Genomic DNA, 18,577 nt, shown 5'->3' with positions numbered 1-18,577 from the left:
CCCCCCCCCCAACACATTCCTACACAACATGATTGCTGCTATCAGCGTCTCCAGAATGATATGAAAGGTTAGGAACTGCATGTTTTATATCATTCTAAAAGTACTTCTAAAGCACATTATTTACTTAAATGTGTGATTTCTTTAAGTTTGCTAAAAGAGTTCATAGAAACTTTTCACTTCTGTCACTGACAACTAACAGCATTTCTGTCATTCCCTCTTAAAATTTATAACTTCCAGATCTCTTCTTGACATTCATGAAACAATGTAAAGGAATTTTGATTTTGTACTGATGCTATGGTGGTAAACAAAGACCAATGTCATTGTAGATTGCAAACAATTTGAAATCTTTCAAGAAATGCAATCAGTCATAATTCACAATGTAAATAATGCAGTGCTTTTTGCCGCAAAGTAGTCACTTTTCTAAAAGCATAATACCATTTTTAGTTTTGCGCACAAAAAGTTTTCCTTTATACCATTTTACTAGATAATGTCTAAATATGTGACATGTACACAACTTTTGACATAAACTATTTTCCGCCAAATTCTTAAGGTGGCTTGGTCCAGTTTTGTAAATTGGCCCCTGGCAAATTTCTTAACTTAAGACTATGGTGTGACTTTTTCGGCTATTATTGTTTACTATTTAAAGATATGGATATATTTTTGAACTAGGTGTTTCAGGCATGCGTTGTTCTTGAAACTGATGTCGGCATGTACACCTTCCATAGTTGGAATTGGGCCACAATTAGTACTTCCAGTTCAGTACTCATGAATGTAGTTCTAGTCTATTTTTAGAACATTTTTTCCTCCTCATTTTGGTGGTGATAGAAGATTTTTATTTTATGCATGTTTGATAGGGATTTAAAGGTAATTGTTTATTCTTGATAATATGAGCTCAGGGTGTTGTTGTCTGTGTGTATTTTGGCGACAGTGCAGTGAGTAATAAGGCCTTGGTGATGATCCGGAAGTGAAATCTGTGTTCTGTTTACATGCTGCTCTGTTGACAGTCCGGCATCTAAAAAAAGAGCAGGTCAACCTTTGACAGGAACTTCACCGTGAAGTCATCTTTGAAGGTATTTTAGATTAACATGATTTGCATTGATTGCCACACAGTGGAAAGGTCAGTACTGAGAAACAAATGTAGAGAACATATAGCAAAATTAATTGTGTTCTATGTCCACTCTGTAGTATGTTTATAGTGAAATACCATTAATCGGCTAGGAAGAAGAGCTTGCCTCCCATAGCAGTAAACACATGGGTTTGGGGCATGTAGAATTTGTCAAAAATGGCTTGGATGACAACTATTTTCAATTGCATCAGCCTGTTTAGTACAGACTGTTTTGCACAATTGTCATATAGGAAAAGGGTTTGTGATTGCTCTATGAGCATCACATAGTGTCAAAAATGACCTTCGGACATGAAAATTGCAGGTCGAAATTTGGGATTGGGGCGCATAAACTTCTTCTGCTATAATTATAACTGTCATTGACTTCTTTGGTCAAGTGGGTAATATTCTTATGCTTTGTTTTAATATAGGTATCTAAAAGATGGACCTTTTGACCTCACTTGTGAATTTGATTTTTATGATTTTTTATACTAGGTCGCTGATTGTGGCATTAAATTTGTACATAAAAACTGGCCCCTGCCTCCTTAATAGGTTAGCCTGCAGCCTAGTTGTGTTAGAAACTTTGTTTTCATTGGCTATTTCACTTGTGCATGTGTAGAAGGGTCAAAGTTTGAGGTTTTTGTGTTATTTTTTGGTTACTGGATGCATAATTTTCGTGTCCTGGCCCCTATTTACTCCGAATCCCCATCTTACCCTACGTTTTGCAAAGGTTCTCCTATCTGTGTGCACTTCAGACAGGTCTGCCTTAGATCTAAGGCCAAAAAGTCTAAAACCCGGACACAAATCAGATGCCGACTACAAGCAAGTGGTGTAGAAAGAATCGGGTGTCAAAAATACGTTTTTCCTTCTGTGTTTTGTAATGCGACAAAGTTCCAGGTTATTTTGGTATCATTGTAGAGCAAAATCCGTCTACTTTTCTGTATTACCTACTTTAGCGTATCTTAAACGATATTGACGCTACAGAGCTCGGAAGTAGGGTACTACCTCCTGACGCTTAAATGGGACGCCAGGGGTTACTGAGTTAACCGAGTGAATAGCCCAAAGTAATGACATATAAGTATTTATTTGGTCTGCTTTCACAACCCTCATATAGCTGCTGTGTAATCTATTTATATTAGTTTTACAAGCATAAATTTGAACATTTTAATAAAAATCTTCATGTAAGCAATTTCATTTTGTATTGCAATAACAGTTCAACATTATCCGTACTGTAATCAGTCTTAAGGAGTCTGTATGCATCGCAGGTTACCATTTCAGTGTGTCCAGGTTTTCTTCTTTCAGTGTCCTCGTTTTGTCTGCAAGAAATTAAAAAATCTAATAACACACGCATATGCACACTCGTGTGTTCGTGTGTTTGCATATCCTACTTTATGAATCAGTCCATTTCCATCTTAGGAATTAAAACAAAAATCCTACTGACAATTTAAATAGATCACTGAAAGAAGAAAATCAAAAGGACTTTAGTACCTGCTCCAATTATCAATGCCAATTATCAAATATTTATGTTGCAAAGAGAAGACATGAGTATAAATACTTATTTCTACAATATTCTACTTACAATTAAAGCGCTCATTCTATTTTATTTCTGTCTTGATTTAAAACTATTTTAGAGTGCAGTGGTTTCTGAATGTATTGGAAGCTGAAGAGAGCAACTTTGATAGGATCTCATTGGTAAGGTAACAACGAGTAATTAATATGGTAAGTCTTTCTGCTGTTCAAGATTGTGTTGTGAAAGATTTTGACGTTTTATTTATGTACCATCTTACTTTTGTGTGGTAAGCTTCACAAACATTCCAAAATATGGCATGAATATACGCTTCTTAATTCATCCAATGCAAAAACTTTCAACCACAGACCTTTTTTTGACTCACCCAGTTAGTTTGAATAACTTCCAGCCCCAAAAATCAACTTCATTATGTCTTCGCCATTAAAGTCTTGCTTTCCTGCAAAAAAGTATTCCACTTCATTTGCTGCAACATTTCTTATAAAAGTCTTACTTCTGTCCATAAAATGCTTTCAGTGATCAATATCGGAATCACCCAAGGAGATACCATTGATTTCACCAGATATACGGGTAATGGTACGGGTCCCAATTTTTCTACGACGGTAGGGATGGAGTGGAAGGGACCTAGGCTGCCAATCTGACCCTGTCAGCAATAAAACTGTTGAGTTTTTCAAGTTTTAATTACTTATTGTAGTAGTAGATAGAAGGCTAAAATTTCAATAAATTCGAGGTTAAATGGTGCATATAACATTATATATTTTAAACAAGAAGCTAGAGTTTATCGTACATATCTCTTTGCTATTGATAGAATTTGATTGAAGAGAATATTGGTAGTTTCCTCAACACTCCATTGCATACTCTATAATGTGTGAGTTGAATGAATTCAAACAAATTTTTTCAAGCAAAGGGACATTTATGTAAATCGAGGGGGGTTTTTACCGTTACGGCGGAGATCGATGATGGCATTTCTTACATCATCTTCTGTACCATATCCTGTTTGCAGTACACTTTGTGCAGCAGTACCTTGCATCATGCAATCCATGTTGTCATCTAGAAAATAATGAAATTTTAAAACTATGTACAGAAATCATATATATTTTTCAGATGTATCATTATGACACAGCAACACTTTGGCCTGTATATCACACACACACACACACACACGTGAAAGTCTCTAAACAATAAAAAGTAGTGAATGTTACAAACATAGAAGGGCGATAATGTAAAAATTAATATTACCTCCATCTACTCCATGTGTACCAGAATCCTGGTTCACTTCAACCCTGGGCGATGTGTTTTCCATGGGCAGTCCTATATCAGGATGTGGCTGTGGTAGAAAAGGTTTAAAAGTTAACAAATGACAGACAAAGCTTACTGCTTCAGTAAACTTATTTTAAAAATAATATTACACTTGTTTCTGCCAAGTGTGTTCTTTACGACCATATCTGTGAGTGGGGTGGAATAAATTATTTCCTTAGACTCGAAAAGCTTAGTAGACTTCCTTCAAAAATTCTTTTAATATTCTGTACAAACTTCATATATATAATTGTTAGAGCTAGGTACTACAAAAAATTTTGTACTGCGGTATACCGCAGCATTTATAAATATAGTGCGATACGTATCACGGTATACCACAATTATTTTAGGGAGCAACAAAGCAATATTCCGAGGCAGGGGCCTGACACTTTATCTTCTAAAGAAAAAATCCATCTGTCAGTAGCTGGAAAACTAACTCTGATTTATAGCAAAATAGCATCGCATTTTATCCATTAATGTAGTTTGAAAATCCGTCTGTCAGTAGCTGGAAAACTAACTCTGATTTATAGCAAAATAACATCACATTTTATCCATTAATGTAGTTTGAAAATAATTAATTATATTGAGATAAATAAAATATCTTAGCTCCATAGAAATTGGCAGCACCATCCCCTCCCCTCCAAAAATGAAATGGTCAGTACGTTATAATAGATTAATTAGATATGTGTATGTTAATTGTTGTACAAGCTGTAATCTAAAAGCTGTAACTAAAGTGGGATGATTAATTGTACACTATAGGTGTAACTAAAGTGGGATGATTAAGTTTACACTATAGATGAAACTAAAGTGGGATGAATAATTTTACACTATAGATGTAACTAAAGTGGGATGATTAAGTTTACACTAACATTCGAGAAATTAGAGATACAAATAAAAGTATTCACACGGTATCCTTCACTTTGCTATTTACACTACTGATATAATAGGCAGAAATGCTCTGAGTGGGATTCCAACACCTTGGCAAGATTTAATTACACTACTGATATATAATAGGCAGGGAAACATTGAGTGGGATTCCAACACCTTGGCAAGATTTAATTACACTACTGATATAATAGGCAGGGAAACATTGAGTGGGATTCCAACACCTTGGCAAGATTTAATTACACTACTGATATAATAGGCAGGGAAACATTGAGTGGGATTCCAACACCTTGGCAAGATTTAATTACACTACTGATATAATAGGCAGGGAAACATTGAGTGGGATTCCAACACCTTGACAAGATTTAATTACACTACTGATATAATAGGCAGGGAAACATTGAGTGGGATTCCAACACCTTGGCAAGATTTAATTACACTACTGATATAATAGGCAGGGAAACATTGAGTGGGATGCCAACACCTTGGCAAGATATTTTTCAGAGAAGGCCAGTCAATATAAAATAAACTTGCTCATCAAACGAGAAAATATTTAGTGGACTTGACAAATTACTTAATATTCAAACAGGAAACAACTGCTCTCATGACAATTTCTAAGGATGAAATTCGTAATCTTACACAGTAATAAATGTACATAATACATTAACATACACAGTAAATAACTAAAATATGATACGCTTTGAATGCAAAATTTGTTTGAAAGTTGGATTTGGGCCGAATATCGTTCACAACATCCAATTTGGCCATGACGTTGGCATACGTGACTGATCTCAAACGTGATTCAAGGACTATAAATATATTTATAGCTGTAATATTCAAAATTGCTTTGTGACAAATAAAACTGTTCTTCATAATAAATGTTTGAATTATTTTTGTAATGAAAATGAAAGCATGTTGTTAATATCATTAAGTTCGTGATAATATTACTCTGGAATTTACATACATTCCTTACTGATGGAAACTAACAATGTACAAGTACTGTATAAAAGTACCATGGTACGTACCACCGGAAAAAGATACAGAGGTATACATGTAATATCGCACACCTCTATTAATTTTACATAATATCAATAATATGCCAATACATATATGGCACAAAATAACAATCCTTATACTCGCCCCTCCCCCCTTACAGTTACTTAACATTTACTGAAGATTACTAATTCAAGTTGATAAGATAAGCCATCACTGAGAAAATGTGTGCTTTGGATAAGTGTTATTTGCATACACCATAATATGTGTCCAAACGAATGATATTACATGTAAACTATCTTACATGACAATCTGATTTCATTACAGATATCCTGCTATTGGATCAATTGATATGCATGTATTTTAATATAAATTTTTATATTCATGACTATATATGTTGCAAAATATCGATACAAATCATATACATTTTCATACTTCAGGTCAGGCTACATACATTAAATCTATTCATACAAATTGTACATATTTTCATATGTCAGGTCAGAGTACGGTTAGGGTTAATAAGTAACAGTAGACCATATTAAGCGTGTCTGTTAACCCAGAATGGACAGCTTCACCTGCTCTCTTTGGAAAGTTCTTTCTAGTGGATATGGAGGTCCAGCAGACATGCTTATCCCCCGGTTGTGAAGGCAGTTGGCAAGAGCTGTGTGGACAGCGCAGGGCATCAGCTCAGGTGCAGTAGCAACTGATGGCAATCCACTGTATCCTGACTTGTCTCCAGACATCTGGACATTGTCGTGCCACTGGATTCAGACAGGCCTGGATGAAAGCGTGAAAGTGACTCTGCAACTTTCCCTGACTTAAATCCAACTCACATGCAAGTCATGGCATTACTCCTTTGCACCCACCAGATACCTTCAAGTCATGTTGTGTTTGCTTTAACGTAAAATCAGCAGGCGTGGATGCACTTGAAGCTGTAGCTGCAGACCTATACTCAGGGTATATGGTCACTTTTCACTAAACTGAATCAGCAGCAGGAGAACTAGGCAGCCCCCAGAGTGACTGGGCAGCCCTATTGAGGATCACACTGTTCAACTCCGTGGGATGAGAATGGGGCTAGAAAATGTACCATAAACATTGCCTGGTTCACTTTAACCCCGGTTAACATAATATAGTGATCAAAAACCTAACATGAAAGCAACACAACTCGTTGGTGCCTGGAATGAACACACACACACATTGCCATCAAATCATAGCTTATTAGCAAGCTAACAAATCTCCCAACGAGTGTGAATGACATATGAATGTAAATGAGACTCCCACTGTTTGATAAACAACATGCAACTATCATGAATGCCTATGCATTCACCATGACCAATTCTAATGAAATCAAGGGCAAATTCTTTGAAGACCTGGAGTCTTAATTACAGAAGTACCAATTGCAAACAGTCGCGACATCCTTGGTGACTTCAATACTAGAGTTGGCACAAATCACCTGGCGTGGTCAACTGTCATGGGCAAAAATGGTTTTGGCAAATGCAGCAGCAACTGACACCTTCTCCTGAGAAAATATGCTGAACACAAACTCGTAATCACCAACTCGGTCTTCCGCCTGCCAAACCACTACAAGGCGTCTTGGATGCAACCAATCTACAAGCACTGACATCTTAATGAGTATGTCATCATCAGGAGAAGAGACATGCAGGATGTCCGAGTGACGAATGCAGAATGATGGACTAACCGCATTTCAGTATCTAGATTCAGCCTAGCAGAAGAACAGAAAGCATAAAAAGTGCCCCAAAGATTAATGTCTCCAAATTGATAAAGGAGAATGCAAAATAGGCATTTGTTGAAGTACTGTAAGGGCAAAATAAATACAATCGAAGTAAATTATGAGAATGTCGAGGAAAATTTGGCATCATTCAGAAACGGATTTATCAGCTGCATCCAAATCCCTTGGTCCCACCTCACATAAACATTACAATTGGTTTAATAAGGATGTTCCTATACAAAGAGTTCTGAATAAGAAATATCAGCAAAAAAAGTGCCTTTTCAGAAGACAGCACTCCATTATTCAAGAACCTACAACAACAAGATCGATAGGACTGTTCAGTGCAAACTGAGAGAGTTGAAAGACTCATAGCTAAGCAAAAACGCAGATGAGATTTGGTTCTCCGCAGACTTGAATAGCATGGCGTATCTATGATGCTTTGAAGACAATCTACAGGCCACAGGAACATTAGCAGTGTCGAGTGCTGCCGTCGCCACACTGCTCACTGACATGATTGACTGCCCAAGTGGATATCAATGTATCACCTGCTGATTCTCCAACGCTGACTGAAACTGTGAAAGCAATTGACCTGCTGTCAAATTCAAAGCACCTGAAGCAGATGCAATGCCAGCTGAAGTCTACAAAGCCGGAGGATCGAGCATGACACAGAAGCTGACTGAACTCTTCCAGTCAATGTGGACTCAGGGAAATTTAGCCCAGACTACATCCAGCGTCTACACATATGCAAGCAGAAAGGCAACAAACAATCCTACGACACCTATCGATGCATCTCTTTGCTGTCAGGAGCCTGCAAAATTATCACCAGAATTCTTCTGAATCGCCATGTGCCTCACATTCATCAAGGGCTTCTGCCGGAGACAAATCAAAGTGGCTTCAAGAAAGGACGAGGATTCACAGACTGTGTTTGCAGCGCATCAGGTCCAAGAGAAATGCATGGAACAGAACTCCAACCCATATGTGACATTCATCGACCTGACAAAAGCATTTGACACAGTCAGCTGTAGAGGTCTTTGAAAGACCATGGCAGAATTTAGTTGCGCAGAGAAATTCGCCGTCTTCGTTTGGAAATTACAAGATGGCATGCTTGCTTGTGTCGTGGACGACGGAGTGTCATCTGAACCATTCCCAGCACCAATGGAGTCAAACAAGGCTGTGTGTCGGCCCCAACCCTCTTCAGTATGTTGTTCTGTGCCACGCTTACTGAAGCATTGACTACAGCACTGGCAGACGACAGACGAAGACCACATTACATAAAGAGTCTGTAATCTATTTGCTAATGACTATTCCCTGAATGCCAAATCTGACTCTGACATGCAACAGAGTATAGACCATTTCTCTTCCGAATGTGACATTTTCGGTCCCACAACCATTATCAAGAAGACAAAGGTGATGCACCAAGCTGCACCAGGAAAGCCTTACGTAGAGCCTACCATCACAGTAAATGGCCAAATCCCTAACGAAAACAACACCAGAATTGCAAAAGCAAATGTGGCCTTTGGCAGACGACGCGCAAATGTGTGGGAGCGCAGATGCATTAGTCTACAAACAAAACCAAGTCTACAAAGTCAATGTTTATAGGGGCTACCTGATAAAACTGACGAGGCTATGATGGCAGGACCAGGTTCTAGACACTGAGGCTCAAACGGGAAGGTTTTCAAAGCATGCACACCCTGCTGATGAAATAATAGTTGAGATGGGCAGACCACGTCATCAGGATGTCAGAAGATCGACTACCAAGGAGACTCTTCTACGGTGAGCTCAAGGATGTAAAGTGATTTCAGGGTGTTCAAAAGAAATCCTCATGTCATCCTTGAAACACTTTAACATTGATCCCTGAAATCTCACACAGGTTCTCTCCATACCGGAGCTACATGCTTTGAAATGTGGATAATTGCAGAGGCAATGAAGGTGCGTGAACAGTATGTCCTCTGTTGGTCAAACAAAGACATGAGGCATCTTCTGTCAAGCATGCCACAGACAGTTTAGAGCACAAAATGGCGTAGTCAGCCACGTACACGAACTCAAAGAACGAACATCAAGATTTTAATATGAAGATGCCTACTTACTGTACAGTCAATGTGTCAACAGCTGTAACCAGTTCACTTGTCTTTAATTTTCTGTCAGACTAGTATAAATTGATTTGTTGTTCACTGAGACATACAATTTAAATTTCTGCATCCTGGAAGTTATTGACAATATATTTGATATATTAATTTCTACTCGGATTCCTTCACATACTTGCAGACAACTTGAAGATCTTTGAGTAGAAGATATACATTTAAAGTCTCAGTGGACCATTGGAAATATTATAGAATATTATAAATACCACTCGAATGAAACATTGGGTGTTTACTCACTGTACGATGAAAATACCACTCGAATGAAACATTGAGTGTTTACTCACTGTCCGATGAAAATACCACTTGAATGAAACATTGGGTGTTTACTCACTGTACGATGAAAATAAACAGCTTTATTCTGATAAACCATACCAAGAGCAGACAGATCAATTATCAAGTATCGCTTTTTTCTTTTTTTCATTTTTCGATGAGAAACAAAACTCATTTGGGAGATACGTCTTTAAGAAATATGTATCAGTCTTGATTAACAATTGCTTTGACTAAAAGTATTTTCGATCGTAAATGAATATTTCTTACTACTTCTTCCTCTCCTCCCCTACCACCTCCACTTGCTCCTATTTGGACACAATTTTCTCTAACTTCAGAACCTTCTGAGAACATGTCAGTGGATCTGATGGTGTCCATGTTTGACTCTTCGTTGTCTGGATCAGGTTGTATGTTCTGTTCAACAGACGGCTGCAGTGCTATAACGTACATAACGTCGTGTACCTCGCCTTCAACTCTCTCACCTACGGAAGAAAATGGTTAAATAAGCTTGCATTTATACGTATACATACCACATCTGATCAATGAATACTTTTACATAAGAATTATATCACACTATCTAGGAAACCTATTTAAATTTTCATCCCATAATACTTTCAATTGAAAATCTTCAACCTATCCATAAATCAAAATTATTCAAGAGAGATTCCCTACAGCAACTCGGTAACAGTTCTTGTAAAAGGAAAACGTGTTCAAACACGTTACAAATTGATTCCAAATGGACAAATATCAAATATCAAATGGCCACAAAGATAAGTTATAAAGACACTTCTTTGGAGGTATGATCAACAAATACTCCCTATAACATGGATATATGTACAGGATCACTGCTGTACATGAAAACAAGGCTACATTTTAATTCAGGGTAGTGGATTGCTTGATTTGGGCTTGTAATGGAGATTCCCGTGAACAAATACCATTTTATTTCAGGGCAATGAATACTTGGACTGGGACTTAAAATAGGTTTCTTGAACTGTGTGAAAATATCAACAACAGATCTAACACCAGCATTTTGTCACCACTGACATCCTCAGCCTTGCCCATATCCTCCAATGCTAGCAGTATCTGCCAAGCAAGGCCATAATTCATTTTTTTTAATCATTAGCTCAAGTAGACACAAACTATGCAGTGCCTAAATATTAATACCTCCCTCTTGTCTTGCCAAAGTAAACCCATATACACTCATCAAAATGTAGAAGACAGTGAAGCTAATCAAAATAATGCATATCACAGCAGTGCTGCACAGGCAGACATAATCCACAAAGTGCCGAAATTTATATAAGACATCCCTCTCAACAGGCCAATAAAACATAGAGCCCCTTCATCAAAGTGTAAAAGACAATGCGACTAACCAGGATAATGAAACTTCTTTCAAACATAATGCAAGCAACATTGCCAAGGAAAATTATTTTCTCATTGACTTGATAGTTATGACCAGGAAACTACTCAATGTGTGCATGTATATGCATGAGCATCCATTTAGGAAGAGTAGCGATAACAAGACTTTGTGGCAGCCATGTTGAATGTCAGATCGAGACCATCTTCATTTACGACCAACTAAATATAGAAGTCCTTTGGTGTAAACCCCCATGTCAGTATGACTTTCTGTTCAGCAGGATTTGCGATAACAAAATTTTCAAGATGGCTACCTTGGTAGGTATATTAAACATCAGATCGGCACCATTTCCTTTAGGACTGACTACACATCATAACAAGTCTTGTTGTTAAAGCCCCGTGTTAATACGATCAATCATTCAGGAGTAACCATAACAAGATTTTCAAAATGGTAGCTATCAGATCGGCACAATTTCCATTTATTGAAAACAATTTTCGGTGATAACCTGCACATTTATTTCACCATCCATTTATAGTAGTATCAATAGCAAAATTTTCAAGATGGATGCCATGACGGTCATATTGGATGCTGCGTGGGTACCATTTTCTTTTCGGATAACTACACGTCATAAAAAGTATTTTCAGTGAAAATCCCATGTTTATATGACCATCCATTCAGGAGTATTAGCGATAGCAAGATTTTCAAGATGGATTCTATGACGGCCATATAGGATGCCAGATTGGGACTGTTTTCATTTTTCATTTTCAGTTCTTAAACTAATTCTAAACTGCATTGTACCTGTGAATTTATTGCAGGGCCAGATGATTTTGCCATCTGATGGTGTTCTCATTTTCGTAATATCAAAGAGCTGGTCCTGAAAAAAAAAAATGTATTATATGCCCTAATGACAGATGAAAAAAGTCCAAGGAGAATGTCTAAAACACAAATTCATTGTCGGCAATTATGTGCACTAAAAACTCAGTTTTGAATTGAAATATCCCTAGCAATGTTATCAGTGAACCGTTCCTATTTCACTCTTAGCCCCTACAACAAAACCACCCCAAACCTCTGCTTATTTAGGAAAGAAAATATATTCTTATACATTCATAATGATAAGAAACTTTAGATGCTGATTATATTAACTGAAAGAAACACAAGTTCTATGTCTGAGCGAAGTCAAAGTAGTAGTTGTTGAGATATTCTGGCCCAGAGTTGCTATATATTTCCTGTATTTTAGTCTTGCTTGTGGAAATATTTCTCACACGTTGACCCACGATGTGTAACGTCTGACAGCTACTAACACCTTGATTGAACTAGCAGCCTTTCTATTAGCTATAGTAATCGGATCAGTGGTTTCTAAGTAGGGTATATCGGAAATATATATTAAAATATCAGTAGAGCGTATACAGTATTTATGAATCAATTAATCGACTACATTTTTATCGAGGGCTTTCCGATAAAAATTCCCTCTGGGTGTCAAAAAAGTTGTAATACCGTTCACGATGAGAAAGCCAAGATTTATTTTAATTCTCACCTTCATCTCAGCAAGATCTCCAGCTGGAATCAACTGAGTGAGATATTTGCAGTCGGGTGCGCGTTTTACATGCTCCACAAGAGGGTCCATATCCTTAGTCCAGCTCCTGATGACCACCTCACAACAGAAGCATCGTACTGCATCTTCCTCTCCTGACAAGAAACCAAAACTTGAGATATGGGTGGAATTTATCATGCAGCTTAAAATCTCAAGCAAAAGTGGAGATGAAACAAAACCGTATTGTCTAATAAAGCCTCAGGCTCGGCTAACGTGGGTACGTGAGAAAGCCTGCCAGTAGCTTCTCGTGTGTCGGTGGTTCTTCCCGGGGTTTTCCAGGGTTCTTCCTCCACCAATTATACTGGCCGCCATGTATAGCCTATCTTGTGCTGAAAAATGGCGTTAAACCCTACAACAACAACAACAACAACATTGTCTAATAAAGCAAGAAATCAAAGGATCAAATAGCTAAATAGATCCAGGATATGTTACACCATACATACTATTATATTTTGCATGGAAATGAAACTTTCTGCTTCCACAAGAAGCATATGCAGTTTTCCTTCTCGTTACCATCTCTGTAGGAATGAGCTTTCAGAGGATTGGTCGCTGACCCCATGCCCGACCTGTAATGTACAAGAGGGTACTTTTAGTTTGGCCACAAGCCTTCGACCTTTCTGGCTTGATTTGGAAGGAAACGTTCCTATCCACATAATTTCACCAGGTCGCTGACGCACGCACACACCTTACCTTGATATTGTGGCTGTCACAATGGAATGCTGAAACAAAATTATTATCTTTTTATCTCTATACGAATGTGTTTTGTTGCAGTTGCTGATAATTTACATATGTCTCAGTTTTACTGATTAATTCCTTTGTGGAGAGAGCGGGTTGATATGATACCATTTCTTCATCCTTTTTTCCAGAACACTACATATGTATATGTGTGCGTGTGTATGTATGTTAACTAAACACAAAAATACTTTTAGAGTTGTTGTGCCAGCATGGTTTTTATAAAATAAACTCTGAAGCTCAAAGTGTGCCGACAATTAATTAAAAGAACTGATTCTAATGAATGGCAAATAATGTCAGGTTATTCATACAAACATTTAAACAAATTTGATTCGCTTGGTTCAAGCAGTTTTCTGCATAATCATGCTGACAGATGTTTACAGAAGCTGAAACAATTCATTTTACAAATTGTATTAATTGCTGAATTGCTATAAAAGCTATTGAGGTCATGACCAGAAACATGCACGGCAAATTTTGTTTGGCAATGTCGTACTGTTTTTAGTACTTAAAAGATTAGTCAGAACGCTCGGACGGACAAAATTATGTACAGACTAAATCAAGATGCCCCTGCTGCATTCGCATTTGAAATATAAAACCAAAATAGTATCAGAAGCATTTATCTAGAAAAATAAAATCTATTACGGCATTTTCTGAGAACAGTGACTGCCAGTAGCTTCAACGTGATGCTAAACCGTATTGACTTGTAAAAGTACAGTTCAGAGAATCAAATAGCCCTAATATGGTTTACACATTGACATCATCAGGATGGAAGATTAAGAAGAAAGGTCCACTACTTCTATCTGCGCCTGCAAGTGTTTGTCACGCGTGACATTCAAGATCATAATTCATACGCTTGTCATGACTAATTTGTTTGAGTAAAGTCAACCCTTATCTAAATCTGCAGAAAAAGTCTTATTCGTGCTTTAAAAATTCGTCATCATCTTCATCTAAGTGTTAACTGATGTCTCATTTACCCAAGTAGTAGAATCCAGCAATAACGAGCGCTTCCTTGTCACTCTGTCCTCTCCAGCCTCTGAAGCTATCTAGACGTGCATTGTCACTAGCAGAATGTGCCTGTCTCGTTCCTTCAGATCTTTGTCTAAAATCTGTTTTTCTTTTTGTCTCGTTCCTTCTTGACATGGCTTTCCGTTCTTCCTAGAGGACTAATAAAAGCATATTTTACGTTGAGCTTCTGCAGCATTCAAACCTTCAGTGCATTATTTTGAAAACTGTCTTATCAGACTAATCAAAATGCGATACGAATTAACACGTTTTGCTCTTGTGTTCAGGAATAATATATTCCTTCTTTTGGACATTTCAAAATTTTGTATTTCATCGTACGCTTTAGCTCTGTCTTCACTTATATGCATAAATATCCAAATAAATAAAACCATAAAGCAGTGATACCTTTCTTCCGCATTATGAAGGTATCCTCAACAAGAAAACTGTGAATCCTGAGCAAACACATGTAAACTGTAGTCGCATGCCTCGCTGTAACATGCAACCGTGTATGCATCTGATGGCATGAATTTCGTCGATGCCTTAAAAATGCATGAAAATAATCTAGAATCTAAAGTAAAATAAAGTTGAAGTTATATTTCTTTTTTTACTATATCTCTGATCGTGTAATTATAATAAAAACTACTGTTTGGGAATGATAACCGTGTAATATAAACTATTGTCTGTGAAGGCGTTGAATAAGTTTGACTTGACAATTTGATAAGTCAAAATTTTAAGATATTCCGATAAATAATAAAAAAGGGAAGGGGAAGTTGAGTTTCAAAAACTTCAGAATCCTACCTAATAGAAAATAATGATTGTCGACACTTTAAAATCTTCCTGGATACAACTTCTTCCCAGGGCGTGAAAAGGACGTTGTTTGATAATGATAGTTTTCGCGGTCGACATCATATATGCCATATTTTATTTCCCTGCCCCTGCTAGTACATAACAATTCAACATATTTCTAAACTTTATTTCCTAGTATCGGGTTAAAATAGCATGTTCCTTCTGCGCATCATAATTTCTCGTCTGTCAGTTTTAGTTAAAACTTGAAATGTACATGAATATTATTTGTAGCAAAAATAAATGGCTAAAAATAGCATCACTTCAAAACCCATCGATTATCTTACCAATCAAGACAAATACAGAAAAACAACTTCCGCCTACGTACACATAATAATAATCCAAACTTGGTCAATCTCGTTTGACCTTCGGCAAGACAACGTCATTGTTGCACTACTTTGGAGAGTGGACCGATATTAGATGAGGTCATATAAGGTACAGGTCGAAGATTTTATTGTCCTATATTTTTTCATGGTTATCGAAATATTGTACAAAATAAAATAACACACCGTCAGCTGAGAAGCTAAAAATAAAATGTCTATGTATAAAATTGAATCGAATTTTGTTCCATTAATGCCAGTTTTCAAGCTATAAAATTCCAGGAAGGTGAAGATACCAATTTTTCTTTCACCTATACCTTTTTCAGAAACAAATTTCAGAGGTAACAGGCTACAAAGGTCATACATTTTGCATCTACAGTTTGGGCGAATATTCTGCTGGAAACCAACAAAACGAAGATTCAAAATATTAAGGCATTAATTCCAGCTATTACGTTCTGAGTCTAGCTCAGCCGTACACTTTACAAGCTAAAAGGAGTTCTAAGTGTGCGAATATTAACTATTAGTGAATATAGCATTACGTTTTTCTTTTTCTAACTCTAGGGTTTTTTGTTTGTAATAATAATAATAATAAACAACTTATAAGCGATTTGGATTCATGTATTTTTATTCTAATTTTAATTTGTCTTTTCTCCGTCTTTGTGGTATCGGTGTTTAAAAATGACAAGATTGTTTGATAGGCATTTGCTCTTTGTGAAGTGGATGACGTTTTGACGCTAAGCGTTACAGAGGAGATCGGTAAAGTGGAAACGTATATGATGGACTGGGAATATCTCATAATGTACCATGTCACCAATGAGGTATCACCGAAGTGAAGCCCGGTTTTGGAGAATTGGGGACAAACTCTTCAAAGCTACCTATTTTTGTTATTCATGGTGATGTTTGTAGCTTCATCGACAAGGCTGTAGAAGGTGGAAAAACAATCTCAAGGAGAACGAACATTTGGATCATTATACAAACACCAACATACAGATCAGTTGTGATTAAAGTAGACTAAACACTCATCTACCGATTCCTCCAAGCAAGCAATGCATAAAGACTGAAAGTGAGAGAAGCAGTATCACACCAGATCCTCGTATATAATGCAAAAGAATGAGTCAACTTGACAAATAAATTACAGCATACAGCTCTGGTGAACATATCTAAAATAGAGAGCATTTTACACAATCTTTATCGTATGAAACTGTCACGAAAAAAATAATCATATGACAACGTGAAGATAAAGAAATATGAAATTAATTCTTGGATAGGCATATGCGAAACAAAGAGCAGAGTTGTGGGTGAGATTAGATAATACCATTATTTCACAAGAAACACAAACAAAAGTACCAATCATGCTTCCATTACGTCCTGATATTCAAAATTAAATATGGGGCACAGAGACGATAAAAAGATCTCACATAGCAAAATAGTTGAACTGCATCTTCATAACGTGGTTTAATGAACAGTTACAAAGTAAAATAAGGCACAAACAAGTTTTCCTTTATATATGTTTTATCAGCTGCTGGATGCCTACCGTCTGCACACTTACATACAACTGGTATAGCTATCATCCCTTCTATATCGTAGAAAAGTGTACGCACGTGATAGCTTATAAAAGTGCGTTCACCTAATTCAATGGGGAAAAAAAACAGACGACTGTCTTAAAGCATTCAATTTTCACAGGTTGCCAGGAGAATATTTACCCAATGTATAGATCCAAAATTTATAGTATATTGTGGTTTCTTACCTTTGAAATTTGTTTCTGAAGATGGTAAGGGCGGCGAGAAAAGACAGGAACTTTAGCTTCATTGTATCTATTACACAAGAAAAACTGCACCATGATTCAAATAAACCTCGCAGAAATTTCACACATAAAGGTTTTATGTAAACCTTTACAGCTGCCGATGTTATTTTTGATGCGTTGAATATTAGACAGCCATAAAAAAACGCGAATTTTGTACCGACAGTGAGCTTTTTTCACCTCTGACCACATGTAACATCCGTACGCTTTTGTCTAACATGTTTGGTCGTGTACATTCTCCCACGCAGTGGTTTCATTTCTGATTCATTTCCGCATACATACATTACTTACAAGCTCAGTCGATTCTGACTATCAGCAAACGAAAACGTAATCAACATTTATTACTACTTGAAGATGAGTCTCTATTTTCATTTTTCACTACATAATAAAACCATTCCACTGAAATACACGTATGAAACACTGTTAACTATCGAGAAGTCCAGACCTGGCATTGCCGTGGTATTTATTTTCAAGTACCCTACGATATTATGCTGAATTTGCCTGTACACCTTAGTATTAAGGTTATCAATCTTCGTACCACTGTTCACATTATAAAATATACGGTTTACAAGGTCAATTAATCTGTAACAAAGCATTTATACCTGTAAACCAAATAATGTTCAATCAAAAGTTAATGAAATTTAAGTTGGCATTACACATGTAGCAAACAATGCGACCATACTCTATCGTTTATAAAGAATATATTTTAAAAAGTGTACATGTTCATCGCAATATATGACTCATATATTAGCATAGTAATATGACAGTCATATCTTACTTTTAACTATGTTTTGTGTCTCAGTGATATAAGGTTCTGTACTAACAAATCGCATGAAATGACACGTTTAAAACGAAAGTTTAAACTTTCAAGTTTTGAAAAATCAAGATTATTGAAACCAAAATGCCTACAACTTGGGCTTTATGAACCTGAATCTATCTGTCATCCACTAACTCATACATCGGGCGACTGGTTAATTGCCTTCGGCCCTTCCAATT

The 18,577-nt window shown here is 36.8% G+C and overlaps 1 protein-coding gene across 4 annotated transcripts in view; it reads right to left on the bottom strand.

Annotated features, from left to right (window-relative positions):
- Positions 1-2,994: 2,994 nt before the first annotated feature.
- LOC149773578 (uncharacterized) overlaps positions 2,995-18,577 on the bottom strand; it is a 29,877-nt gene continuing 14,294 nt past the window's right edge. For 2 of the 4 annotated variants that reach the window (XM_089946274.1, XM_089946275.1), the window contains exons 2-8: positions 14,590-14,778; positions 12,827-12,978; positions 12,091-12,166; positions 10,209-10,420; positions 3,867-3,954; positions 3,567-3,677; positions 2,995-3,066 (exon numbers count right to left, since the gene is read on the bottom strand). In XM_089946274.1, coding sequence (XP_089802400.1) covers positions 2,999-3,066; positions 3,567-3,677; positions 3,867-3,954; positions 10,209-10,420; positions 12,091-12,166; positions 12,827-12,978; positions 14,590-14,755 — 873 coding nt within the window. In that variant the 5' untranslated portion in view covers positions 14,756-14,778 and the 3' untranslated portion in view covers positions 2,995-2,998. Of the gene's footprint in view, positions 3,067-3,566; positions 3,678-3,866; positions 3,955-10,208; positions 10,421-12,090; positions 12,167-12,826; positions 12,979-13,326; positions 13,450-14,589; positions 14,779-18,577 lie in introns of those variants that run through there. The other 2 variants (XM_089946276.1, XM_089946277.1) reach the window with 2 other exon arrangements.

The sequence above is a fragment of the Sinohyriopsis cumingii genome, unplaced genomic scaffold, assembly GCF_028554795.1.
Source record: "Sinohyriopsis cumingii isolate HCF-2022 unplaced genomic scaffold, ASM2855479v2 utg000624l, whole genome shotgun sequence".
In the NCBI taxonomy this organism is placed as follows: Eukaryota; Metazoa; Mollusca; class Bivalvia; order Unionida; family Unionidae; genus Sinohyriopsis; species Sinohyriopsis cumingii.
The sequence above is the reverse complement of the archived record's forward strand: the minus strand, read 5'-3'. Positions and strand labels throughout refer to the sequence as shown.